This window comes from Acinonyx jubatus, chromosome B4 (assembly GCF_027475565.1).
Source record: "Acinonyx jubatus isolate Ajub_Pintada_27869175 chromosome B4, VMU_Ajub_asm_v1.0, whole genome shotgun sequence".
Lineage (NCBI taxonomy): Eukaryota > Metazoa > Chordata > Mammalia > Carnivora > Felidae > Acinonyx > Acinonyx jubatus.
The window spans coordinates 129,958,856-129,985,996 of record NC_069387.1 but is presented as its reverse complement, the minus strand read 5'-3'; the positions used below and the strand labels follow the sequence as shown (position 1 = coordinate 129,985,996).

General features: G+C 57.0%; 1 protein-coding gene across 1 annotated transcript; it reads left to right on the top strand.

The window, feature by feature from the left end:
• The first annotated feature begins 2,781 nt into the window (after positions 1-2,781).
• CBX6 (chromobox 6) lies at positions 2,782-13,870 on the top strand. Its single transcript, XM_027070710.2, has 5 exons — positions 2,782-2,961; positions 3,143-3,186; positions 3,338-3,403; positions 3,554-3,620; positions 8,028-13,870. Exons 1-5 carry the CDS (start codon positions 2,893-2,895, stop codon positions 9,027-9,029), a joined length of 1,248 nt encoding a protein of 415 aa, XP_026926511.1. The 5' UTR covers positions 2,782-2,892; the 3' UTR covers positions 9,030-13,870.
• The last annotated feature ends 13,271 nt before the right edge of the window (positions 13,871-27,141 follow it).

The following is a 27,141-nucleotide window of genomic DNA, read 5'->3' as shown; positions in this document are numbered from 1 at the left end:
ATGTCTCTGATTGCAGCCCCATGAGGGACCCGAAGCAAGACCAGGTCAAAGAAGTGTCAGGCCGAGCCCAGCCAACCCACAGGATCATGAAAAATAGATTCTGCGTATTAAACTACCAGCGGGTGATATTTCGTAGGACAGGTTGGTTTCATAGCACAGCCTGACTAAAACGCCCTCTCCCTGGGCAGCAACTTGCATAGTCCTGGAGATTAAACTTTTCCCTTGTGGTGTTGGACCAAATCTCAGAAGGACAGACTGTGGAAGAGGTAGGAGTGGGGGTGGTTAGGATGTTGAGATGTGGAGATAATCCTTGACGATTATTTGGGTGAGCTCAGTGTAATCACAAAGGCCCTTATTAGAAGGAGGCAGGAGGTAAGTCAGGGGAAGGCAAAAATAAAGATTAGAGGGATGCAGCCATGAGTCAAGGACTGCCAGCATCTTTCAGAGGTTGGAAGAGCCAAGGAATGGATTCTTTTCCAGAGCTTCCAGAAGGAACCAGCCCTGGGGATATCTGGACTTCAACTCAGCAATATTGATTTGGTACTTCTGACCTCCAGGACTGTAAGATAATAAGTCCGTGTCGTTTTAAGCTATTGAGTTTGTGGTAATTTGTTAAGGCAGCCTTAGGAAATTCCACATTTATTCCAGCCCTAGTCACACTGTATGGCAGGTGCCTGTCCCACCTGACTGAGACTTCCCCCAACCCCGGGGCATCTTTGTTTAGCTGGTTTAACACCAAACCTTAAAAAGGGTCACAAAAGCTGCTGCATGAATGGATTTCATGTTCACCCACTTTATCCAGCTGCCTGTCTCACTCAGCTTGAACACACACACACACACACACACACTCATATCCACACACTCACCTGCCCATTCACCCCAATCACCCCCAGGAAGGCAGCTGTATTCATATACCAAAGCTCACTTTGGGCTGCCTAGAAGATACTTATTTTTCAAGAGCATGTTGATTTCAAGGAAGGCGAGGGGGATTTCTCCCAAGATACTAATTAGACAAATCTCCATAGATGCAGGGATGAGAAGCAGAAATTTTGATGTGGTCGATTTGAAACCATAAGAATTTGTCTTGCAGTACAAAATGTAAAAATCCTCTTTTCTAATAAACAAGTCACGAAAGCAAGAGACAGTCCTGATCCTCACCACATCCCCATTGCTCTCCACCTCCACCTCAGCCCCACCACTGACACGAAAACGGTGGCAAAATTTCCATTTAATGACACCAAAAGAGGTTCACTTTATATCATTAAGGGAGAAAAGCAGATTCCAGGCAGCGTGAATCACCGGATCCCATTTTGTTAAAAAGAAATAATTCAGGGGTACCTGGGTGGCTCAGTGGGTTAAACCTCCCGCTCTCGGTTTCTTCTTCAGTCATGATCTCACTGTTTGTGAGATGGAGCCTACCTTGGGCTCTGCACTGACAGTGCAGAACCTGATTGGGATTCTCCCCACAACCTCCCCCCCCCCACCCCCCGCCCCTCCCCCACTCTGGGAAATTAAAAAAAATTTTTTTTAAATGAGCATTTTTTGAAAGAAGTCACTTAAATCTATGCACTACGTATACACAATGTATACACATGCGTATACACCTGTGCTTATGTAAGTGTAGAACAGGCTGGAAGAGGATTCGTGAAGATATTAACAATGGTTTGATGGAGATCATGGACAGTTGGGGTTTTTTTCTTTTTTCTTTAATTTACAAAGAACAAGGCTGTTGGTGAAAGAAAGAAAGAAAGAAAGAGAAAGAAAGAAAAGAAAGAAAGAAAAAGAAATGAAGCGTTTTGTGTGGCAGGGCTACTTTGTGTCCATTTCCGGCCGGCCAGGTCTCCAGGTCCCTCCTCAAATAGGAAGCTGGGGTCTGGTCTCCCTGTGAGCAATGGCGGAGCCACGGAAGAAACTGCAGGCAGCCGGAGAGTGCGAGGCCAGGGGGCCTGGGAATCAGAAAACATATAGACCTGGCCCTGTGGGCGCCTTCTGCCAAATGACCCAAGGATGACCCACTTCAGGCCCAATCTGGGGTGTCGGGAACCCGGATCTCACCCACAGCCTCTCTCTCCCTCCCCTCACCACCACAGTCCTCGCGGTGGTGATCTCCAGCCCGCCTCCCGGGTGAAGGCAGGTGCCGCCCAAGACCCCAGCCGGCCAAAGAACAGATGCACAGGATCATCCCGGCCTTCCTCCACCCCGTTCACTGCCCCCACCTCTCTTCCTGCGGTGGAGTTTTTGTTTTAATTCATCTGAACTGGTTACAAAACCACACTCCCACGAATACATAAATAATGGATTGGGGAGGAGGAGGGCAATGTTTTAAAGAAATTCCCGCAGGGCCTGGCAAGGCAACAGCAAATGCATTTCTGCTGTATCATATTTAACTGTTTGCAAACTTCTGCCGGGAAGATGCGCAGCAGCTGCACAGACTCTCACGTCCTTTCCCTGCAGGGGCCTAGCGAGCCTTTCCTGGGGGAGGTGTTAAAGGGAGGGAGATGGTGTCAGCTCTCCGGGGCCGGGAAGACGGAGAGGGGAGTGAGAGGGTGTTTGTCGGGCTGCACTGCGCCCGACCAGGCTTCGCACAAGCCAAGCATCCACCGGGTTCCGGGCCCACACTCCCGCCGCCAGGCGAGGCCCCTTTAAGAGCCAGCGCGCGCCCCCGCCCCGCGAGCGCACACTTTCCCTAGCAACCGCCCCGGGGGAGGGGGAGGTCCTGGCAACGGCGCGCCGGCCCCGAGCGGTCACGTGACGGCCCGCAGCTGGAACACGAGCGCGCGCCCCGCCGCGCGCCCGCCCGCCGGGGCCTGTGCGCTGCGGCGCGTGCGCGAGCGGTGCAGCACCGGCCGCGGGAGCAGGGAGTATTATGGGCTGTGGGTGCCGCTGAGCAAGATGGAGCTGTCTGCAGTGGGCGAGCGGGTCTTCGCGGCCGAATCCATCATCAAACGGCGGATCCGAAAGGTGAGCCGCCTCCCGAGGTGGGACGCCTTGCCCGGCAGCCGGTGTCCGGGTCCGCGGCTCACCGGGGCGAAGCGGTCCCGCTAACCCGGGCCCTCTCGCCCACCCCCGCGCCGCCGCCTCCTCGCGTCCCCGCATCCTCCCCACCCCCACTCCCCCCTCTTTTTTCTTCTCTGTTTTTCAGGGACGCATCGAGTACCTGGTGAAATGGAAGGGGTGGGCCATCAAGTAAGTGCCGGCGGGATACAGGGGCGAGGGGGAAAGGGAGGCAACGGGGCCTTTTTTTTTTCCTGGTGGGGGGGTGCGCACGTTTGCTGCCTCGCATGTGCCTCTGCCCATTAGGTTTTCATTTTTATTTTGTGCATGTGTGACTCGGCAGGTACAGCACTTGGGAACCCGAGGAGAACATCCTGGACTCGCGGCTCATTGCAGCCTTCGAGCAGAAGTGAGTTTGGGGAGCTGGCAGGGGCGGCGGGGCCAAGGCTCGGCTGGGGCGCCGCGCGGGGAAGCGGGGGAAGCGGGAGAGCGGGGAGGGCAGCGCGGAGTGGGGCCCGGGAAGGGGCTCTTTTTAACCTTTGGCGTTTCTCGGCCGCAGGGAGAGGGAGCGTGAGCTGTATGGGCCCAAGAAGAGGGGACCCAAACCCAAAACTTTCCTCCTGAAGGTAACCTGGCCCAGCCCCAGCAGCCCCCTCTCGGGCCCCTAGCCCTGGCGCAGCACGGGGCCTGCAAGGGAGGGACAGATCCGTGGCTGCCCAGGCAGGCGGACCTTTCCAGAGGGGCCCCAGCTGGGCAGGGGGTGGTTGTGAGCCCCCGAAGAGCCCCTGGCAGCCGGCCCTGGGCAGCTCCAGCTTCAGCCAGAGGGGCCTGGGAGTGGGAAGTGAGGGGGGAGGATAATCCTCGCTGAGAAAACAGAGTCTGGGCTGGCCAGCAGGGCTCCCGCATGGGGGGGGCGGGTGGATGAGGCAGGTGGGGGCTGTCCACCTGAGGGGGTGGCAGGGAGGTTACTTCTACACGCTAGATGAAGGGAACCTTCATGGCCCCCAGCCCTGGTAAGGCTCTGCCTGGAATTCAGACCCAGCGGGGGAGAGTAAATGTGGCTTCCTTCAGGGCTGGGAACAGAAGAGGCATTTGGGGGCCACCTGCCTCCCTGCCCCCAGCTTCTTTCACTGTCAGGATTGGTTCTGCATGTCTCCCCTCCTCACTGGGGACTGCAGCTTGAATTTGACCTTAGATCACTTCGCTTTGAGTTTCTCACGGGCTGAGCCACTGGCTTACCCCCACCGCTGGGCTGAGCCACTGGCTTACCCCCACCGCTGGCCGTTTCTGGACATTGTAATGAAGATGGGGTGGGGGGAGTGAAAGCATAGCACATTAGCCTCAGCAGGGGAGGGAGACCTAGGAAGGAAGCCATCTTAGGGTTCAGTTTGGGGTGGGGGGTGGTATTTTATTTTTCTCAGAACAGAGTCGGAAAGGGAAGGTGAGATGACCCTAGGACGCAGGCGAGACTGCAGGCAGGCCTCCCTGGGAAACCACAGTTGACCCAGTAGTGCTGAAGTTGCCTGGGGGCCCCAGCCTACCCTGACAGCCTGTGACTTTGTGGCGATTGGCTGAGTAAGGGCAGGGAGCGCTCTGCAGAGAAGAGAGACTCTGCTGAATGCAGAACCTCGGAATCTCCCATTTGCCCAAAAGGCCCCGTGAGGGTGGGGTGGGGCTGAAGAAGCCCAGACCAAGAGGTCTGTGCGTGTGCAAGGGTTTGGACTTAAAGCAGACACGAAAGACTCCTTAGCTTCCACCTGTTTCCACGATTCCTGTTCCCAACCTGCACACGCTCCAGGATCCATGGAGGAGCACACTTAACCCTTGATGTTTCTTAGGAGGAGGGATGGGGCGGAGCAGCTGGAGGGCGGGTGGGCTGTGTGACAGGCTGTGAGTGCAGCTGGAGTACCCTCTAGCGGTGAAGTGAGTAATGACCGTGAGCTTGGATTCACAAAATGCCTTTTTTTTTTTTCTTTGGTAGCCATAGCTCCTGAGCTGGCTCTGGGCCTAACACAGTGCTGAGGCCCCTCATGGATTATCTCCTTTAATCCTCTCAACAACCCTATGAAGGAGTACCATTCCCATTACGCACATGAGCAAAATCAAGGCCCAGAGAGGGGAGGAGGCTTACGTGAGATGCCATCACCTGGCTTCCTGGCCTCCATTCCTGCTCCTTTCCTTCACCCCCGTCCCTCAGAGAGCACACGTCAGGTTAAGGAGACACGGTGGACACACACAGGAAACCATGATGGTCGCAGAGTTGGTGGGGCAAGGGGTGGAGAGGCAGATGGCGGGACCTTGACCTGGACCTTTACGACAGTGACCGTAGATATTTGCAAGGGGTGGTGATCAGTTTGGTCCGGGCCCGGGGCTCTGTGAGTCCCTGACAGGCGGTGTATCTGGGAGACAAAGTATTCTCAGCGCTTACTTTCTGCTCCGGAACCGTTCTGAAGGAAACGGGAGCCCGTGAGGTAGGTTGTCGTTGTCCCCATTTTACACATAGGAAAACTGAGGCCACGGCGGTTGTGTAACTTGCCCACGGTCACAGAGAGTTGGTGGTAGAGTCCAGGTCTTGAACCTTCTGTGCTGTCTGTAATACCTGCCAACCCCCTCAGAGCCGTGCCTGTCACCGGCCAGAGCGGAGTAAACACATTGGCCGTGGTTACCTTTTTTCATTCACGGGCCAGACCCAGGTCCCACCTCCAGTGAATTCTCAACCACCTGGGGGAGGGGAGAGGAGGGGGAAAGGGTAAACCGGTCCCCTTCCAAACAAAAGATACATATATATGTTGAGAAGTTACAAAGTAAGAAACGTTTCCCATAAAAAGTTTGGAAACCCGCTCCGCAGGGACCCTCGCCACTGGATTTGGGCAGAGCCACGATGACAGAGGTCTGGGAGCTCAGGCAGCATGCGGATGGCATAAATGCTGACCCCCTCCCCCCAGGGTGCTGACCCCTCCCCACCCCTGCCCAGGGTGGGGACAGAAAGAGTGGAGATTCCCCCCCCCCCCCCCCCCCCCGAAGCTCCCTCGGGGATGAACTTGCAAAAGACCCTGCTTGCCAGGCCGAGGAAAAAAGCTAGCTTTCTCCTGCCTTTGTCTGAGGAGGGATAGGAGGAGACCAGTCCCTGGTTCCCCTGGCTGGTGCACGGCTGGTGCAGGGGAGGAGCTGGCCACCCTGGTCCCAGGCAGACTAGGCCGTGGGTGCTGCCACCTAGTGCCCGGAGGGGCCGTTGGCCAAGCAGCCCTCAGGAGACCCCCCAGCGTGGCCAGGAGGGCCATGTGGCGTTGAACCGTGTTTCCACCACCTTCTAAAGACGATCCTCGCTAATGCAGTGAAGAAGTCCACAAACCCCGCTTCTGGGCGGTTGTGGTCAAATAGGATGTAGTTTTGCCTGGGGCACACAGGCCACCTCACAGGGACTGGCTAAGTGTCTAGTGCTGTGGGGTGGGATGTAGAGAGACCCCAAACTACAGGTCTCACTCTTGCGGAGCTCACGGGCCGACCGTGGGAATGTGTCCTCCCTCTCGGCCCACCCGGGTTGAAGGAGACACAGCCCAGCGAGTCTCCCCCACTGGGAGCCAAGGTATCTGTAGGTGACAGTTCTGTCATCACCTCTGCTCTCTCCAGCCATTGCTTTCAGTCCCTTGCCCGCTACATCCTCCCACTGCTGGGCTCTCTGCTCCCACTGTTTGTCTTAGTGGCGTCCGTGCGGCAGGCCACGGGGCCTCTGCAGCAGCCTGGGGCGTGTCAGGCTCAGAAGGGACCACGGCTCCCTCCTGCTTAGGCTTCATCCTCCAAGACGGGCTTTGCGCCTGATCTCTGCTCCTCTAGGCCCCGTACGTCCGTCCTTACATGGAGTCTTTCTTACATTGAGTCGGTCACCCAGTGTCATAACTGCCTGTGACCTGTGCTCTCCATGGAGGGCAGCCCCTAGGGGAGAGGCTGCGGTTATAGTTCCAGCTCCAAGCAGCTGGCTTGTGACTAGTGTTTTGTTAGTGAAGGAAGGATTGGCCATGGAGGACGGTCTTGATGGCCTCGTGAGTCCCTTGCCCTGAACTTGAGGACTCTGGGGGCCCTGCCACACCCCACATCTTCAGTGAGGTGAGCTCCTACAGAGCCCTCTGGGGCCTTACTCGCCTCACACCTGGCAGTGCAGCTGAGCCCGGGAGCCGGGGACATTTTTCGCTGGCCCCACAGACTCACTCAGCCATCCAGCCCTCAGGCCACCTTGGCACGGATTCGGAGCTGTTCCCACCTCTTGGTTCATCCCCACCAAACCCATGTCTCACTGGGGTGGGTTCCAACCGAGGCTTTGGGTTCCGGCTTTGGAATTCACTGGCACTGATTTGCTCGGACCCAGGCCTTGAGCCAGATCCTGGGCAGACATGAGTCAGACCCGGGAAGGGAAGGGCAGCATACAGGAGGGCATATGCGAGCATACAGGAGGGGCTGAGAGCTAAGGATCTGTCCCAGGGGTGATGATCAGCTGGGGAGGCAAATCCAAACTGGAAGTGTAGCCCGTTCAGAGACAGGGCACAGAGCGTTTGGGACCCTGCGAGTAGGTCAGTGGCGTTGGGGTGTGGAGTAAAGCAGGGAGGAGCCTCCCCCTTCTTTCTGTCCCTGAGTATCGGTCTGCGGAGGGGTGCCAGGCTAGGCTGGGATCCTTCACCGAGCAGAGTTGGTCCGGGGCTTCTGAGCAAAGGGTGTGCTTTCCAGGTCGTGTCCTGATCGAGGACACTCCTCTGTGTCAGCAAGGGCAGCCCCCACCCTATCTGTCCCAGGGCCCCACCGCCAAGCCGTGTCGGGCCCCGACGGGGGTGCGACCTGCTTTCAGGCCTCGTGCACTTTGCTTCACCTGTCCGAATGGGCTTCCTTTTATCTCTAAGCCGGGGTTGGGAGCACAGCTGATTCTCTGAAGGGCTCGCAGGGTAGCGTAATGGGACCGTACTCGTGGGTGGCTGGCGCAGGAGCACCCGGAGGAGGTCAGCAGGAAGCCGAGCCCCCGCTCAGCCCTTCCCTCTGCCCCGCAGGCGCGAGCCCAGGCTGAGGCCCTCCGCATCAGTGACGTGCATTTCTCTGTCAAGCCAAGTGCCAGCGCCTCCTCGCCCAAGCTGCACTCCAGCGCGGCCGTGCACCGGCTCAAGAAGGACATCCGCCGCTGCCACCGCATGTCCCGCCGCCCCCTGCCCCGCCCGGACCCCCAGGGAGGCAGCCCTGGCCTGCGCCCACCCATCTCCCCTTTCTCTGAGACGGTGCGCATCATCAATCGCAAGGTGAAGCCTCGGGAGCCCAAGCGAAACCGCATCATCCTGAACCTGAAGGTGATCGACAAGGGCACAGGTGGAGCGGGCACCGGGCAGGGGGCAGGAGCCCTCGCTCGCCCCAAAGTCCCCTCCAGGAACCGCGTCATCGGCAAAAGCAAGAAGTTCAGCGAGAGCATCCTGCGCACCCAGATCCGCCACATGAAGTTCGGCACCTTCGCGCTGTACAATAAGCCCCCGCCCGGCCCTCCACCTCCCCCGCCAGCGGGCAAGGCCGACCCTGCCGCCTCCCCGGGCCCCGGGCTGCTGCTGGCGGCCCCCGCCGCCCCCTATGACGCCCGCAGCTCCAGCTCCTCCGGCTGCCCCTCCCCGGCACCGCAGTCCTCCTCCGACCCCGATGACGCGCCCCCCAAGCTGCTCCCTGAGACCATGAGCCCATCTGCTCCCGACTGGCGTGAGCCTGAGGTGCTCGACCTGTCCATCCCTCCCGAGGTGGCGGCCACCAGCAAGAGGGTGCCTCCCGACGTCACGGCTGCCACGGGCCAGGTGCCTCCCGTGGCCCCTGAGCCTGCCGGCGCCTCCTCTGAGCCCGAAGCTGGGGACTGGCGCCCCGAGATGTCACCCTGCTCCAACGTGGTCGTCACCGATGTCACCAGCAACCTTCTGACAGTCACTATCAAGGAATTCTGCAACCCTGAGGATTTCGAGAAGGTGGCTACTGGGGTAGCAGGTGCCACTGGGGGTGGTGGCGGCAGCGGGGTGAGCAAGTGAAGGGGCTCCACCGAGGTGGGGGGGGGGCTGGGGGGGCCCTCCTGCCCAGAGCCCTGCTCTTGCCCCCACCCCTGCCCTCAGACACCTCTGCCTGTGCTTTGCTTGTTTCAGATGGCTCGGTGTTGACCCCGGGAGGGGGCTGGGCGGTTGGAACCCCCCCGAAGCCTGGGGGAGCGGCCGTCCCGGAACGGATTTGGGCCGGGGTGGGGCCAGGGCACTCAGAAGTCCTCCTCCTTGTCTCTTGGCACCCTCCCAGCCCATGCATGGTGGGGCCCGCTGGGGGGCTCCTGGGGAGCCCCGGAACCCAGAGTTGGCTGCCTCCTCCACATCCTGCTCTCTCTCCCCCGGCTTGCTTCCAGCTCGCGCACACAGCATCTGATTTCTCGGTGCTAACCTGGCAGCTGCGGGGCCCCTTAGGAGACCCCTTCCCCGTATGGGCACTGCCTCTTTCCTTCCCCCAGATGCCTGGGCAGGAGGGGCAGGGATGGCAAAGCCCAGACAGAGGTTGAGGTGAGGCCAGCTTTGGCCCCTCCCTCCATATCAAGGAATGCAGCAGGAGCTGGACCGGAGGCCTGGGTCTTCCTGCCCGCTTTTGGCCAAGACCCAAGCAGGTCCCCTTGGGCTCCACCCTACCCAGTCTCTTTCCCAATCCCCATCTCAAAGGTGGGAGGGACTGGCAGCGACCTCCCCTTGCCACAGCCTCCTAGCATCTTTGAAGGCCCCTTCAGTTCTCCACCAAAGGTGCTACAAGAACCTGCTGTAGAAACTTCCGGCTGGCGCACTCATCTGCCGCCCCGTGGCGTGTCTGTGCGCCTACACATATGTGCGCTGGGCCCGGGCTTTCAGGCGGCCCCCTTGAGGGTTCCACGGAATAGCGTCGTCGAAGGCCTGGACCTTTCCTTGCCCAGACCTGGCCCGGGCCTCGAGGAGTTTGCTGTGGGGCCACAGGTTGATCCCCTCAGCCCCCCAGTGCTGGTGTGTGTGCCCCCAAGCCCTCCTCCTCGGGGTGGTGGGCGCAACCAGCCGGGCCTCTGCTGCAGACACGGCATGGTGGGGACTGAGGTGGAAGGGGAAGACCCCCGCCCGGGCCATCCCCTTCTTCCCCCGTCCCTGGGGTGGGGGGGAGGGGTGGAGGAGGGGGAGAGGAAGCCTGGAAACCATTCTGGGGGTGGGGGGCCTCCGGCTTCGCCCGCCCCCTCCCTCTCTCTTGCGTCCGACTGCTGAGGCTTCCTCCCAGCACAGCCTGCTCGAAGCTGTGGGTAGCTCCGGGCCATGCCAATGGCTGTCCATGCCAATGGCCGACACCCACCCCAGCTTTAGGCCGGGCACTGGGAGGGCAGGCAGGCCAAAGGGGGCGACCAAAGAGGGGGCCTGTGTTCTTTGGGAGGGGGAGGGTGGGCGAGACCAGGGCTCCCGTGCCCTGCGGGAGGCCACCCTGCCGGCCGGCCCCGGCTGTCAGTCTGGCCTGAATGGCCTGTCCCTGCGCGTCGCCCAGGGGAGCTTCGTGGTGTGTTCGGCCAGGGGTGTGTCAGCCCAGAAGCGCGATGGCAAAAGGTGGTCGAAGGAGGCAGAAAGGGAACCCTGTTAGGTAGCAAATGCCTTTGCCCGAAGTACAGGAGGACTCGTTCTTCCGAATCTCCCTGCGGGAGGCTGTGGCGTGGCCCCCGTCCCTCCCCACCCCAGGATGTAGAACAAGGGCCCTCACAGGGTTTGGGGGGCTGGCACTCCTAGACCCCTCCCCACCCTGCCCTTTGTGTCGGCTCTGTGGCCGTCCAAGTGCCAATTGGCTTCCCCCCTCCCCAAAGAAGGGCTGGTATCTCTCCTCTGTCCTCGGAGGGGTCTCCCCCCCCCCCACCCGACCCCTCACCCCAGGTGAACGACCACCTGGGTGCCAGTTACAGGTGTTTCCAGAGACCATAGAAATGTGTTTTCCTGAGAGTCCGTGTCATTCGTGACTTTTTTTTGTAAAGAAGTTGTGTTTTCAGAGGTGATTTTATGACAGGAAAGTGAAAGAGTTAGTTTTGCAGAAAAACAGAAAACAAAAAAAGAGGAAAAAAAAAAAAGAAATAGAAAAAAATATCGTGGGATTCCTATGGGGCTGGGGCGGGAGTGGGGGGGAGAGAAAGAGATATTTAAAGAAAAACTAGTGAAGCAATGATTGCACAGGCGAGGTGGCAATGTTAGGAACCGGGGGCGGAAACCCAGACCCGGCTGTCGGTCCCTGGGGTCCCTGCTCTCTCTCCTTGGCCCGAGGTGGAGAGGCCTCCCTCCTGTCCTGGGCCCACACTCCACACCTACCCTCCTTCAAAGGGAAGGAAGACAGCTGTCCCCAAGGGAACTAGCCAGAACTGCAGGGGCCCGGGGCTTGGAGCCCACATTGGGGGAGGGTGGGGGTCAGCGGGAGCCCCACTGTTGTGTCATCGGTGACTTTGTCCAGGAAGGCTGGTGAGTGGATACAGTTGGGTTCCTTGCTCTCTTCTGTTTGGTTGCCAGCGTGTCCCGTCCTCTGGTCCCTCCCTCCCCATCACCCCAAAGACCGTGACGCCCCTGAGTTTGCCTGGCTGGGTGGGGGTTGCAGGCTTCAGGAAGAAGGAGCTGTAGACTCCAGGAGAATCTTAGGCGGTGATCCAGAGGGACTGGGGGTGACCATGGGGGGAAGGGAATGCCTGCCCTTGCTCCTCCGCCGCGTGGCCCCACCCCACCTCCGCACACGCAGAGGCACACGCGCACGCTGCTTCGAGGTGGGCACCTCCCCTGGGGGGGTCTAGGTGGGCACAGGGTCCAGAGCAAGCAGAGCCCTCCTACCTCTCCGAGGGTGGCTCTGAGCTGGAAACCCATAACCCCCCCCCACACACACACACACTCTTGCACGAATCAGCCGTCTCCGGGCCCTCCCTCTCCCCTTGCTGCTTTTCCGTTTACCTGACTACCAAGCAGAAGTTGCATTCTGGTTCGCTTTATTTTTATATGTGAAATATCCCTCAAAGCCCGATCTCTTCCCATGTTCAGTAGCGGTTGGGACATCGGTCATTCTCCCCTTACTGCCACCTCCTCCTCCCCGCCCACGTGTCATAGGAAACAGGTGAGGTCCCGTGTCTCTGGTTTGAGATGGGAAATTGGGACACCTCCGTCTTCATTTCCCTCTCCGACCCTGAGCATGCCCTTCTGTGAAATGGGTGTATTGGGCGGCAAGGCCTCTTTGTAAAGCACCGCTGGTGTCCAGGCAGCTGCTGAGGATCCGGTGCCGGTCGAGGTTGCTGGCGCTGGGGCCTCTAGCTTCCCACAGCCCCCTTTCATTCTTGCCCCCCGAAGGGGCCCGGGGCAAAATGAGCTGCATCCTTCCACTGCTCTGGAAAGAAGGGCTGATCAAGGCCCGACGTCAGTGTGAGGTGGGCGGAGAGCGCCCCACTTAAGAGACCTGGAAACTAGGGCCCCACGAGGCAAAGCTTCTCCGCGGGGTGAAGCGCCCAGCTGCCCTGGTATTTTGGGAAAAGCCCCTTCCAAAGGTGGGGGCCTGGGTGCCGAAGCTGCTAGAGAGCTGGCCGGCTCCCCGCTGCCGGGCGGTCTGGGCAAGAGGTCCGCCCCAAGGAGGAAGCAGTTAGGTCAGAGCGGTTGGGTCATCACCAGCCTCTTCAGCCTCCGCGGGGACCCGAGTGGACATAACCACCTTTTCTCACCTTTCTGGGTTTTGTTGGGTTTTTGGGTTGGGGTGGGTTTTGGGGGCTTTGTTTTGTTGTTGTTGGTTGGGGGGGGGGGGGTTGGTTCTTTTTTTTTTTTTTTTTTTGCACTTGGCCCACGCCAGACAGTGGAGCCCCACATGGTCAGTTCCACTTTCCGGCTCCCATGCACTAGCCCAAGGCAGCCTCTTGGGGGCTTGTATGGTTTAAGGAATCACTTTGAAAAAGACAAGGAAAGTGTTTAAAGGTTTCTGTTTTTTTTCTGTCTGCATCTCCTCTCAGATTCAGAAAGGAGGTTGGGGCTAAAACCAGGAGCCTGTCTCCCTCGCCTGCCTCCGTCTGGCTGACAGTCACCAACATGCCGAACTAGGGTGACAGGCCGAGCGGGGACAGAGGACCCCAGCTCCCAGGCCTGCGGGGTCTCCCTGCCCCACCTTGAAGGAGTCGGTACCCCACTCCAAGCGGCGAGTGAGCGCCAACTGTATGCAGAGCTTCAGTTAGGTAAAGGGAGGCTGATGGTGTCACGGGGGGACCCCTTGCAAGAGGTCAAGGTAGAAAGAACGGGTTCTGGGGCCTTTCCCTGGCTGTTGGGTGGAGTGCAGATGGGCACTTTTTGTTTCTTTTAATTTAAAAACACAAAGGCCTAAAGAAACGTTATCGTATGATTTTTTTTTTTTTTTTTTAGTTTTTGAAAAGCTCATTGAATGAACTGTGCACGAATGAATTCTATATATATAAAAATATACATATATAGCTCTATATCTGGGGAGGGGCGCGGTCTCTTTTCTCTCTCATTTTAAAAATGAAGTGTTGTTGCCTTTGTCTGTGGTTCAGCCATCCAGCTCCCAGCTGGCTAAACTTTGCCTCCAGTGGTGAAAGAGAGGGAACCAGAAATGGAGCCCCCACCCCCACGCGGGGGTGGGGCCCCCAGTCCACCTGCCCCCTCCCCGAGGTGGCGGGTGGAGAAGACGGCTCGTTTTGGGTGTGGGTTTCGGTTCTGTTCTGGATTCGGTTGTTTCTGGGCCGGGGGGAGGGGGGGTCTGTGCCGATTACTCTCGTCTTGTACGTTTCGTTCTGCTGCTTTTCAATGTTGTATCAATGCCAGGAAGGGGGAGTGAAAAGCCTCTTTTGCCCCCCAAATAAATTGTCACATTCCGAAGCAAAGGTCCGGCCCCTACAGTGGGCGTGTGTCTGTCTCATTTCTAACAGGCTGTGACTGTGGCCTTTAAAAGCATCAGGCCTGGAGCACCTGGGTGGCTCAGTCGGTTGAGCATCTGACTTCTGCTCAGGTCACATGATCTCGCGGTTTGGGAGTTCGAGCCCGAGTCAGGCCCTGTGCTCAGAGCCTGGAGCCTGCCTTGGATTCTGTGTCTGTCTGCCTCCCTTCCTCCCTCCCTCTTTCTTTCTCTGTCCCTTCTCCTCCTGTGTGCTCTCTCCCTCTCTCTCTCTCAGAAATAATAAATGAATAAACTTTAAAAAAATAAATAAAAGTATCAGGCCAGGGGTGCCTGGGCCACTTGGTTGGTTAAGTATCCGATCTTGATCTCAGCTCAGGTCTTGATCTCAGGAACATGAGGTCAAGCCCCATATTGGGCTCCGTTCTGGGCATGAAGCCTACTGTAAAAAAAAATCTCAAGTCCCACCAAAACATCAGGGCCTCTCCTGCTACAGGGGAGGGGAGGGGCTGCTGCCCCTCCAGCTGTGGCCCATTTCGGAGCTCGCCACCTCCCACCCTCCTTCCACCCCACCACCTGCCAGTGAACTGAGCTGGAGGGGAGGACCCTACACAGGTAAGGCTGGTAAGGCTGAGGTGTTGCCACTTTCCGAACCTGGAGAAGGCCAGGCAGGCGGGCACGAGGGAGGGGGAGGTCCCTCCACTGCCCGCTCCCCACTTGGAATCACAGTGGCTGCAGCGGAGGGGTCTGCAGGGCTGCGTCCCTAACAAGTTTCTTGCCACAGAGCTTGGGAGAGGAGCAGCCACGAGGAGCCCTCTCCCCACGGCCTCACGGGTTCAAAAGCAGCGGCCCCGGGCAAACCCAAACCTTCTTCAAGGGCCTGTCGCTCTGCTCCTGAGCCACACCTGTGTCCATCCATTGTCCCCCGTTTGCGGGGCCTTGAGCAGGTGTCCCCCCCCCATCCTCCCCTCCTACAGCACCCCCACCCCCTTATGAAACCCCCGGTGTCTCGCCTCTCAGATGTCTCCCCACCCTGCACAGTCCCCACCAGTCCCGCCCGGTCTTTGGCAAAGCCTCTCTGGTCTGCCAGCCTCCGTTCCTACCCGCGCTCCCCCTACTTCTTCCACACGAGTGCCACTGGGGGCTGGCGGCCCCTGCCTCAGGCCTCTTGGGAGCCCACTGTCCTCAGGATCGTGTCCCGAGTTGTCCACCTGGCAGCCTGCCAAGGTGCTCTCCCCTCCCACCCTGGCACCTCTCCAGGTGCCTCCCAGGCCCCCACCTGTGGGTTTGTCCCCTCAGGTCCCTAAGGGCGGGGCCGCGTCTCACAGCCCAGCGCCTGAGACACAGATGCTAGGCCCTCCATTGGTCGTTTCTCTAATTGTCACCAAGGATCCACCTCCCACTGGGGTCGGTGCGGCTGGGGAGTGGCCGAGCAGCAGACCTGGGGCCCCAGTGCGACTCATCCAACTGGTCCCTGGCCGGCAGGGCAAATGGGAGTGTGTCCCTGGCAGGCAGATGGGTGGGAAGGTGGGTGAGGGCTGGCCCTCCTCCGTGGCACCTCCTCCACGCCACCTGCTCATCTGGCCAGCGCACCTGCTACCTGCGGAGCACCAGTGAGTGCTTTACTGGCTCCCTTCACCCCTTCCCCTCCCCTCTCCCGGCTTCCCCTCCCCCTTCCCCCTCCCCCTCAAATGAGGAGCTGTGTCATTTGCCTGAAGTCATACTGCCCTCAGTAGGAGAGGGGGCTTTGCTCCAGACTCCCGCCTTCAAGCCCCACGCTCTCTGGGACCGGTAACCAGAGTGTGCCCTCGTGAGGCGGGTGCGTTCAGAGATTTAGAGTCCCTGCTGTCTCTCGTCCCAAGCCGTGCCATTGCTTAGCTTCAGTGTCTTAGTTGCCGGTGAGTGAGTGTGACCACAATGGCTTCTCAAGGAGGACTGGAGGGTTCGTTCTGGGGGCCGGGGGGGGGGGGGGGCACCACGCAAGTCCTCTCAGAGGGCAGGCTTTGCTGTTTGAAGTGCGTCAGGGTCACTGTTGGTGTCACAAAGTTCATCTGCCCAGTGATGCCTGACCTAGCCCCCCCCCCCCGCCCTTACCTACTATTCGTGGGCCTCTCCAGGGGTACGGATCAGCCATGAGGTGCCAGGATATGGGGCGAGAACAAGCGTGCACAATTACTCTGTCATTTTTTCAAAGCTGTAAGGGCAGCGGTTTTTCTGCCCTTGTCAAGCGCTGTCTGAAGTGAAAGGGGGGGGGGGCGGTCAGCGTGGTTGCATCCAGACGGCAAGACCCCCTCAGGCCAGATCACAGGCCTGGGTGCCCGTGGCACCCTCTTTGTTCAGGCTGCTGGCTTCTGCGAGTTCGCACTTCAAAGAGGGCTCTGGCTCCTAGAGCTCAAGGCCGCCTGGTCCACGCAGGGGGTCTGCAAAGGAAGCCAGGGCTGAGGCACCTCCCCCTCCCCCCTCCCCCCTCCCCCAGACATCCACAGGCTCTGGGCATCTCCAGTCACAGGAGGGATGAAGCAGGAAGGAACCCTGGTGAGCGAGAATGAGGCCGGGACACAACTGAGACTGTGGGGATGGTTGGAAGTGGCCGGAGTTGAGAGAGATTTGGAATATTGGATATTTTGTCATTGGCTTAGATACTTAGAGTTACTAGCTAAGGCAGAGCAAACATTCCTTTAAATGCCCAGCTGAGCTTCCAAAACACTGAAGAAATCCCCGGGGATCATAAACAAAGAAGAAGCCAAACTCAGAGTGCTAAGCAGATGCCAATCCTTAACCCTGCAGGGCGGGTCTGCGGATGACCCAGGGTCAGGTGTGGGGAGGCGTTGGCCTTTGCTGACCTTCGGTGACCAAGGAGCCTATTTTACATCTATACAGGGACGGGGAGACAAGGCCTTGAGCCTTTGCCAGAAGGAATTTCAAACCAAGACACCCAAATAAGGCATTTCCTCAATGAAAAGGCAAATGGAGGAGAAAAATCACCCTTCCGCAAAACAAAAAAAAAAGTTGTCGGAGAAGTTGTTTCTAGCTCTGTTGGAAAAAATGAAACTGAAGTCTTCCCCCGAGAAGTTGTAACTCCAGAACTTCCCTAACGCACATTTGAGATTTGGATTTGTGTTATCCACACGCTCCCAGAACTCCCAAGTCTGGTAATTAGCACACAAAGCCAACGTGGCCGTGGGTTATACCCACAGAGAGGTGGCCATAGCAGACGCAAGGCTGCGCCGGGGGGGACATTCCCACAGTAAAAGCCACATGGGAGGCTCACGGATAAAACAGGAGCTTGCCACCCAAAATTACAAGACCTACAGAGAAGCAACCCATGAAGACACACAGCAGAATGACAAACGGCCCGTACAGACTCCTACATCGAACACGTCGTTTTCAAGCACACACCGAAGATTTCCAGACATGGCCGTGTACGTCGCGTGGTAACGAGAGAAAGCAACTCCCAGTGAATTTCAAGAAATTGTCACCACAGCCACGTTATCGTTAAATTACAAATCAATAGCCAAAAGAGAACTGAAACCCCAAGGCTCGTCTACTTGGATAGTAACCCAGATCTCTCGTTCCCTTTCCCCTGGATCTTGCTCCCTGCCCAAACTCCTGAAATCTCTAGAAAAAAAGAGACTCAGGATGAATGTGAAACTGTGAATAGAAGGCAGACACACACGGGAGGCGTGCGGCCAATCTGAGTCAGAGCTGGATGGGAACAGGTCCCCCCTGGTCCCTCTAGACGGAATATGACCTTCATTAGAGCAGAAGACCAAAGCGTTCTCTGTTCCTTCCAAAGGCTGAGCTCACAATGTGACAAAGACAGGAGCCTCTATTTAAGCGACAGCTGCTAGCAGTCAGCCTTTAGGAGCCAGAGGGAGCCATCTATGCAGAGCCGGGATGGGCTGGTGGAAATGGGACAAAGCAGGTGCCGTGACATAAAGACAGCCCCCCCCCCCTTCAGCCTTCTGCCCACCTTGCCTCCTGATGTGAAATCCCAGCATGAGCAACACGCTCTTTTGGGGTGGATTTCGAGGTCCCTAGGGGTTCTCTGTTAAGGCTCCTGTAGTCTGTGAGCAAGGCATTAGGACACGCTTTGGAAAAGGCAAATGTAGACTCTGTCCCCCACAGGGACTCATTAAAGTGACCATCATCTCGCTGGCTCCCTTGGCAACCCCCGCAGGGACACGGGGCCCAGGGTCTGCCGGAGTGTCCCCGGCCGAGGCTTTCTGTTCTCATCAGCCCTGACCTGCTCGCCTACACTCATCCCTCCTCCGCCTGCCTGCCTTTCATGCCTCAGTCACCATCAGGAGACCCTCGTCCAGGTTCAGGTGGTCGGGTCACTTCCCCTCTCCAGCCCCCAGTGCTCCTTAGCAGCATCAGAAGCCAGGAGCCCCTCCCTCGCAGGGTTCCTGGCAGGGGTGGGGGTGGGGTGGGGAAGGGGGTGGTCTGAGGCGAAGCGCGTGAAAGCGTTTTGTTCCAGCACGGCCTGGGTGAGAAGACACATTTTGCAGATGGATGTACCCGGACTTGACCATTCCTCCGACTTCCGGTCTGGGTGAGCCAGCTGTCTGCTCACCAGATCTCAATACCTCCTCCCAGGTAACAGCCTCAGGATACTTGAGAGACAGTGGATGAGTCCCCGCTCCTGCCGCTTGTGTGACCTCAAGCCTTTCGGTCACTCTCTCCGGGCCTCCGCATCCCCTTCTGCAAAGCGGGAGGGCTGCTGCCTCTACTTCTCCCTCCGCCTCAGAATTGCTCTCAGAAGGACAACTAACACGTACAGGGTGGACTTTACGAGGCTTAACTTATCAACTCCTCACAACCCGGACATTGCGGTAACCACGATATAGAAACGGTGGCGGGGCGCGGTGGGGGGGGGACTGTGGTCCAGAAAGGTGAAGTAACTCACACATTCCTATATGGTAGAGAGGGGATTTGAACCCATGCGGCCATCCTTCCCACCGTGCCAACATCCTCCCGCACAGCACGGTGGGCGAGGGCACAGCCACTCGAGCCGGGCTGCCTGACTGGGTGCGCCTGCCGCGGCATATTGCTCAGCTCGACGGTGCCTCAGTTTCCCCAGCTGCAAAACAGGAGATGAAAGGAATACCCCCTTCCTCATGGGATTGCAGGGAACCCCGCTGAGGGCCCCAGGAGCCAGGCGCTGAGCTGGACACGCTCCCACGGTGCAGCCAAGGAAACTGGAGAGAGGGGCTGAGTCACCTGCCCAGGTGGCACCGTTAGTAAGTAGCAGACCAGCGATTAAAGCCCAAACGCCCTAACTTCAAAGCCCATGCTTTCAACCCCTCTGCCCCACCCCCATGTGACACCCTCAAACTCTGTTCAAAACGAGCCTCCAGACTGCAAATTGGCCCCCATGGGCTGCCTGACTCACCACCTTCCAGTGAGGGGGCCCGAACCCTGCGCCTTGTCTGTGACTCATCCCTTTCTGGCCCGTTACCAGCATCTGTGACTGAAGGACCCCTGAATGCAGACACCCATCCCCCCCTTCCTCCTCAGCCCTGCTGCCTGCTCCCGTCCAGACCCCTAGAGCTGAGGACGATGGGGGCCATGTACCCCCATTCCAACGTGTAGACTTGTAAACGGGCTGGACCCAAAGTGTCCCTCATTTCTCATCCGTCCAAGGCTGCAGGGCTAAGTAGCTGGAGGGGGGATGCGGTTGGAGAGGGGGACGCTCTCTTTAGAAACAGTCGGCAGGGCGCCCCCCCACCTCAAGGCAAGTGAGGGGGCTTCGGAAAACACAAGGGTATGGCATGTGTCCACTGGAATTCTGAGGGTGAGGTGACCAAGGGGAGGGAGAGGCTGCCTAGGCTTCCTTGTTGCTATGAGACAAGGACCGAGCTGCTTTGGGAATGGCCTGCGGTCCCAGCATTTGGGGGCCAGGATGCGAGCGTGTCTCCCGGGACCCCAGAGGGAACCTTGCAGAATGTAGCTGGTTTGAGGTCATTTTGAATTAGGATCCTGTGCCAAGGGGACGGGTTGGGGGGAAGCAGGGAAGGGGCCTGAGATCCTATCAGAAAGACTCATGTTGGGTTGGACCCCCGGGAGACAGGTGCTGAAGGGGACTGTTAGCCCAGCCAGCCTGGGGACGCTTCGCCCAGGTGGCAGCTGCAGGTGGGAGATCTCCAGCAATAGGGACGGGGGTTCTCCAAAGAACCCCCCTAATGAGAAGGCGTGCCTCCTTCCTTGTTATATGGGTCTTTGAGTTTAGGGCAGACTTGAGGGAAAGGAGAAGCTGAACGGAGCTTAAAGCTTCGCTACTAGACTAGACTATTTTAGTATCTAAAAAAAATAAGGTAAACCCTAAAAGTGACCGAAAGGTCAGGAGATATCCCTGAGATTTCATCCAAGAGCGGGAAAGGTTGGGTCAACAGAGCGGGTTGACAAGGCGGCCACTGGGAAACACTAACATGATTTCTGCCGGCAGCCTGCCAAGCACAGCTCATTGTGTGTCTGATCACCGCTTCAGCCTCCAAACCCCCCTTTCCTCCTTTCTGCCACCCTACCCTTGAACCCTGTCCCAGCCCATCGGGCTCGGGTCTGCCAGAACAGCTTTTTCCCTGCACTGTGCTTCCTCCCAGAAAGTCAGTATGTCCTAGTGGTCGTGAGCTCGAACGTCTGGGTTTGAATCCCAGCGACCTGCCTTGGCAGCTGAGGGACCTAGAACACGTTGCTTGACCTCTCTGGACTTCGGCATCACTGTCTGTATTCCATTGGGTATCCGTGAGGCTTCAAATGATTACAAATAATGCACTTAGGAACATAGCAAGAACCCGCTCAGCGTTAGGGGTTATCATTACTGTCAAAGGCTTCCTCCTGGCTGTGAAATCTTGGGCAAGTCCCTTTCCCTCCCTGAATCTCAGTTTCTGTACCTGAAAAAATAAATTGGGTGTGGGTACAATTCGCTAGTGGCAAACTGTACCAAACTTTAGAGGAGAGAGACCCCGAGCCCAGACCCGTCCCAAGGAGGGGCAAGAGGAAGGCTGGCAGGTCAGCGGGCAGGATCAGGGGTCCAGCCAGCAGGACGGTCCGCCCTACCCTGTTCTCCTGCGTTGTCCCTCTGCCAGCCTCTGGGAGAGTCTCCTCAACCTGCCCCCGACTAGATCAGGAAACAAATGGTATTTGAGGAGTAGCTGCCCTTTGTTCCTTTGTTCCTTTGTACCCTTTGTTCCTCGCTGGATACACATGAACGGTCATCCAGGTGAGGTCCCAGGCCCCCACCCCCTTGCCTCTAACCCCATCACAAGCCTCTGCTCTGACTCTCTTCAGTGATCCTCCTTCATAGGGAGACCTTTTCTCTTTCACAGGCCTTCCATCATATACATAGACAGCAACGTCTGCACTCCTGGAGCCCTAAAACTCAGCTTCCCTGCCTTCAAGTGCCATGTCTACAGAATCCGGGGCGGGGGGGGGGGCGGTCATCAGAAACCTGCCTTTCCTTAGAGGCGCTGGAGAAATGGCCATCAGCCCTTAGGTTCCGCTGTGCACGAAGTAAATACACCCTGAGCACACATTAGGTGCCAGTGACCCAGATAGGAAACAGACACGGTGCCAGACCTCAAGAAGTTCTCAGGCTTGTGAGGAAAACACAAGTCACAGACCCGTGCAACAGAAACAGGTGCAGGGACTACCGGGGGAGGGCCTGGAGGAGGGGGTCAACTGAGCCCAGGGCGGAGTGAGGCTCCCAGGATGTACTTGGCTGCTTCCTCATTGGTCGGGGTCCGATGGATGCTGAGAGACAGCAAGAACGAGCAATGTGGAGTCTGAAAACTTCCAGGTTCAAATCCCAGGTGCACATCCGGTGACCATGGGACCCCAGGCAAATTACAGAACCTCTCTGAGTTTCAAGTGTTACCTGTGAAATAAGGAAGATCATAATGTGGAGCTCCAGGGTGGCCAGGGCAAGTAACAGAGTACGAAGTGTGGGGAGGAGGGACGGACTGAACCCCGGGGGGCTGTCAGGATGACGGGGTAAGATGGTGAGAGCCCTGACCGCTATGGAAAGAGGCCGCAGCCTTATTGGCTGGCCACTCCTTCTGGTCTCTCTTGGCTGGGCCTGGATGCAGGCAAACACCTTCCAGCCAACTGCCGGGCCCCCCCGCAAGGAGGACACCCGTTTCCTCCTTGGTCCTCGGCCCCTCCTGAGCTGGGAACAGATGTCCTCGCTTCCTGCCCAAGCCTGAAAGGTGGCTTGGCTTCCAGGGAAGCAGCAACTCTGGATGGAAATCTCTGGGCTTCCCCAGAGAGGAAAGCTCTCTCTTCCCTGGCTTCTGCCCCTCCTCTCTGGTTGGGCTCGAGTCCTGGAATCTACTGTTGCTACGCAAACATTTCTGGGCCCTACCTAAGCCTGCTTCCCCTCGGAAGGTCCCAGGCTGGGGTACTTTGGTTGAACACATATATGAGCCTTAGGCTAAATGATTCCCCACCCTGTTCAGAAAGGGGGTGGGAGCAGAAAGAAGAAAGAACAGAACACCTATGAAGGAAGGCACTATAGGCACCTGGGGAATAAAGGTAAAGAAATAAAAAAAAGGAAATTAACATTTACTGGGCACCTAATATGTGCTAGGAATAAATAAGGAAGGGACAGCCTGCACTGGGCATTTACTAAGTGCCAGGCACTTAGTGCTGTGCCGTGGGCATACCAAAAAAAATCATGCTGAGGAATGGTCCTTACCCCCGAGTCCCCAGGAGATTTTACACCAGTCTCCTGCCAGTCCCAGAGACACAGAGATGAGGGTGATGCAGCTGGTCCCCGCCCTGGAGGGGCTGGCAGTCTTGCGGGAGACAGGGGAAGTGGGAGATGCGGCACCTTCAGGAGCCATCCCAGCTCTTGTTTGTTAGAGCCGTTTTAGCAATATCGAGCAGAAGGTACAAACATTTCCCACACATCCCCTGCCCTACACATGCGTGGCCTCCCCCACTGCCAATGTGCCCGCCTTAGTGGTACATTTGTTGCAATGAGCGAATCTACACTAACATGGCATTGTCACGCCGAGTCCGTAATTCACATGGGGTTGGCTCTTGGCGGTGTACCTTCTATGGGTTTGGATAAATCTAGAATGACGCCTCTCCACCATTATGCTATCCTAGAGAGTCGTCTCCCTGCCCTAAAAATCCTGTGTTTCGCCTATTCAATCCTCCCTCCCCCATAAGCCCCGGCGACCACAGATCTTTTTACAGTCCTCACAGATTTTGCTTCTCCAGAATGTCACATAGGTGCTCAAACAGCATGTAGCCGCCTCAGACCGGCTTCTTTCACTTAGTAATATGCATTTAAGTTTCCTCCATGTCTTTGCATGACTTGGTAGCTCATTTCTTTTTATTGCCAAATAATATTCCATTGTCTGGATGTACTGGTTTATTTACCCGATCACTTACCAAAGGACACCCTGGTTGCTTCCAAGTTTGGGCAATTATGAATAAAGTTCTATAAACATCCGTGCATAAGTTTTTGTGTGGACATGACCCCGACTTCTGAGCGGAAGCCACCTTCTTGTGGGGCAACTCCCAACTAATGGCTGGGCATGAAAAGAGTGTTAGGGCCTGGGAATTTCTGCACAATGCAAAACCTCCCAAATGGGGCAGTCTTGACCCTGGAGCTCCCTGGTGGGTTGACCAAGACTTTGGCAGATCTGCACTGGGGTCTGAGGCTCTCCCAGCCCTTAGCCCCCTGATCAACCACTTGTACATCCCAGCCCATCTCAGTGTCTGCTTCCTGGAGGACCCAAGTGGCAAACTTCACCTCCAAAACCAAACCACAATCCATCCAATTCTCTTGGCCACCATGACCCCCAAGTTTCCATTCCTCTCACCTGGATGGTTGCATGGCCCCTACCCGGTCTCTCTGCTTCCTCTCCTACCCCGCTATGACCCAGTCTCCATACAACCATCAGAATGATCTTTTACAAACACAAACCACGCAATGTCACTTCCCTGCTTCAAGTCTTCCAATTGGGCTTAGAACCAAACCCATTCCCTTCCCCTAGCCTTTAAAGTCCTACATGACTTCACCCTGCCTTTCTCTCCAGATCTTTCTCCACTGAAGTTCACTCTGCTTCAGCCCCAGTGGCCTTCCTTCTGTTCCTGGAACATACCAAGCTCATTTCTGCCCCAGGGCCTTTGCGCTTGCTGTTGCCTCTGCCTAGAGCACTCGGTCTTTCCCCCAGACTTCTGCATGGCTGGTCTCTCAGGTCATTCAAATCTCATATGCAGGACCTTTCTGACAATTTTATAAATAATGCCCATCTCCCAACTCCCCCCACCGTACACACACACACACACACACACACACACACACACACCCCACCTACAACTTTCTATAATATTTACTTTAAAAAATTTTTGGTAGTCCTCATTACTATTATAAATTAACTTGTTTATTTAACTATTCTTTTGTTTACTGTTTGCCTCCCCGACTAGATTATGAACTGTGAGTCTGTCTTATTTCCAGCTCTCCCCTGGGCCTGATATTATGCCTGGCACAAAGTCGGTCTCAAAACATGTATTTTGAATAAATAATTATATTTGTTTATTTAGGGCAGAATTCCCCTTAGCCTAAGAATGGAATATAAGTGAAGAAATAAAAAGCCTCAGAGACGTGAGACGTTAGAGAGGAAATGTGGGGACAATTGAATTCTGAGGGAAGTTCCCCCTTGAGACTCTGTCTCTGACCATCTCTGGAGAAATTCTGTGTTAGGACTGGAGGGAGGTGTCTCACCCACAGCCCCGGAGAAACGGGTCTCGGGACCTCCCTGTCCTGGCCTCCCCTCCCCTCTGCCTCCAGCAGCAGCCAGTGTTGCCTATGGGGGAACTAGTCTTGCAAATATTTACCAAGAAGCCACCCTGGGAAGGGGCCCTGTGCTGAATGTTGAGGACAGAGACGAGCCAAGGAAGGGGAGCTGTTCCAGGCAGGAAGCAGAGAGAGGAGACACTCTGGTGAGTTTGGGGCATTATACCTCATTGGATACTGTTCCAAACAGGGTGGGGAATAGAAGGTGAGGCCGGAGGGGTGAGCAGTGTCCAGATTGACAACAGTCTCACAAACCAAGAGAAGCTAGCTAGCATAAGGCCCGGCATTTATTGAGGCTTTCCGTGTATTACTGTTATTCCATTTGATAGATTGGAAAACTGAGGCACAGAGAGAGGGTGTCAAGAATTGGGAAAGGCCTGAGACTTTACCCTCCTTGCAAACTATGTCACCCAGCTGGTAATGGGGGCAGTCAGGGCCAGAATTAGGCCTTCTGGCTCCAGAACCCATGCCTTTGACCGCTAGGCAGTCCTGTCCCTCCCTAAGGGGTTTGGAATTTATTCCATAAGGGATGGGGAGCCACCTATGGATTTATAAGCAGGAGAGTGGCCTGTTCCTATCAAGAGGCTTAAAAAGCCAGCCTAGGGGATAAACAGACCAATCTTCAACAAGATGAGACTCCAGCCTCTGGGCCCATTTATCCAACAGTCCTCCAATCTCATGGGGCGTCTCATATAAAAGTGGCACCATTTGGCACCCAAGCCACAGTGGCTCTGCTGCCCTTGGTGGCAGCCCCCTCTCCCAGCCTTCCCTGGATTTTCTACGACGGTTTCTCCTCGGATGTTTTGTGCATGTTTCTGTCTTCACAGAACACGTGTAGAGGTAGCCAGGACTCCCGTGCCTCATGCACCTTCAGGACCTCATGGGTCTCCTCCTGCCTGCCTTTGCCTTCAGAGAGCCTGGCTCACCTCTCCATCAGGGAGATGATGCTTCCTCGAAGCTGTGACGCCGGGCAGGGTTTCCAGGTCACGGCTCCAACGAGTACGAACTCACATCCACGCACATAAGGCTCTGGGGGGTTCATGTACAGGGCTTGCGTTTTGCTCTGCTCCCACTTTACAGCTCGTGATCCTTGACTCCCAGAGATCCGGGGAGCAGAGCAGGCATCATCCTGGGGCTGGGGGCGGGGCGGGGTGTGTGGAGCATGTGATCTCAGGATCCCAGTGGTCAAAGAGGGTCCCCGGGGCTGTGGCCTTCTGAGAAATGTTCCGGTCTCTCCCCACCACCAGCACGATGCAGAGACCACACGGTCCCGTGGTGGTTCAGAGCCCCAGTTTGTGCCTTCCCCCTGAAGTCAAGAACGCATGCTAGAAAGGGAGACAGGCCTGGGCGTGGCTTAGGTTCAGGATTGACCTGGGTGTGGCCTTGGCCCTTGACTCCCAGGAGCCACAGCCCCTCTCCTCCACCCTAGGCTGCAGCCATGAACATCCACAGCCTTCTGAATGCCCTTCCAGCCCTGGGAAGCCACGCTGGTCAGAAAACGCCTTGTGGAAAATTGGAGGGGACCTGAACTGTGAAGAATGGTATGATTTTCTTTGAAGTTTTTAATTGCAAAAGTTCATTTGCAACACAATATATATCTATAGACATTTTTGATAGGAGAAAGTAAAAGTCTCCTCAACCACCCCCACACCACAGCTCACTCCCATTCCTTCTGGTTCCTTCTAGTGCCTGGTCCACCTGCTCACCGGGGCTTTGCCTTCCTAATATAGACTGCAGTGGGGAGAGGGGGTCTTCTCTGGCACCCCTGAGGATTCAGAAGAGGAAACTTCTACTACCCTCTGAGATCACAGGAAGTTTTTGTTTCTTTGTTTTTTCACTGTGTGTGTGTGTGTGTGTGTGTGTGTGTGTGTGTGTGTTGTGTCCTGTCCTGTTTTGTTTGTTTGTTTGTTTTGTGGGAGTGGAGGGGAGTGAACTCTACTCCTTCTTTAGCTTGGGGGTGGCAAGTGACAGGCAGGTGGCCACCGTATAGGAAGAAGGTGGCTCAAAACCTCCAGTCCCCTGTCCCCAACACTGACCTCTTTTCTTCTTCTTCTTCTCCCCACGCCCACCCCACCTCCGTCGCCCAGCCTGAGTCCGGTCAGAAGCGCCTGAACTCAAACGCTGTTCCAGCGCATCCTAGCTGTGTGACCTTGGACGGCGACCTGACCCCAGTGGGCCTCGGTCCCCTCATTTCCACGGGGAGCACGTCCACCGTGAGGCTTAATTGTGCCCGAGCTTGTAGCTCGCTCGGCACTGGGCCCGGAACGAAGAAAAGCTCCCCGCGAGGTAGCTGTCGGCATCACGGGTTCGGGGAGGGGGCCAGAGCACCGGAGCGGGGCGGGGGGTGGGGGTGGGGTCCCCAGGGCGTCCCGCCGCGCGGCCATCGCGTCGCCGCCCCCGGCGCCGGGCGGCCGGGCGGCCGGGCTAAAGCTCTCGCCGGCGCCCCGGCC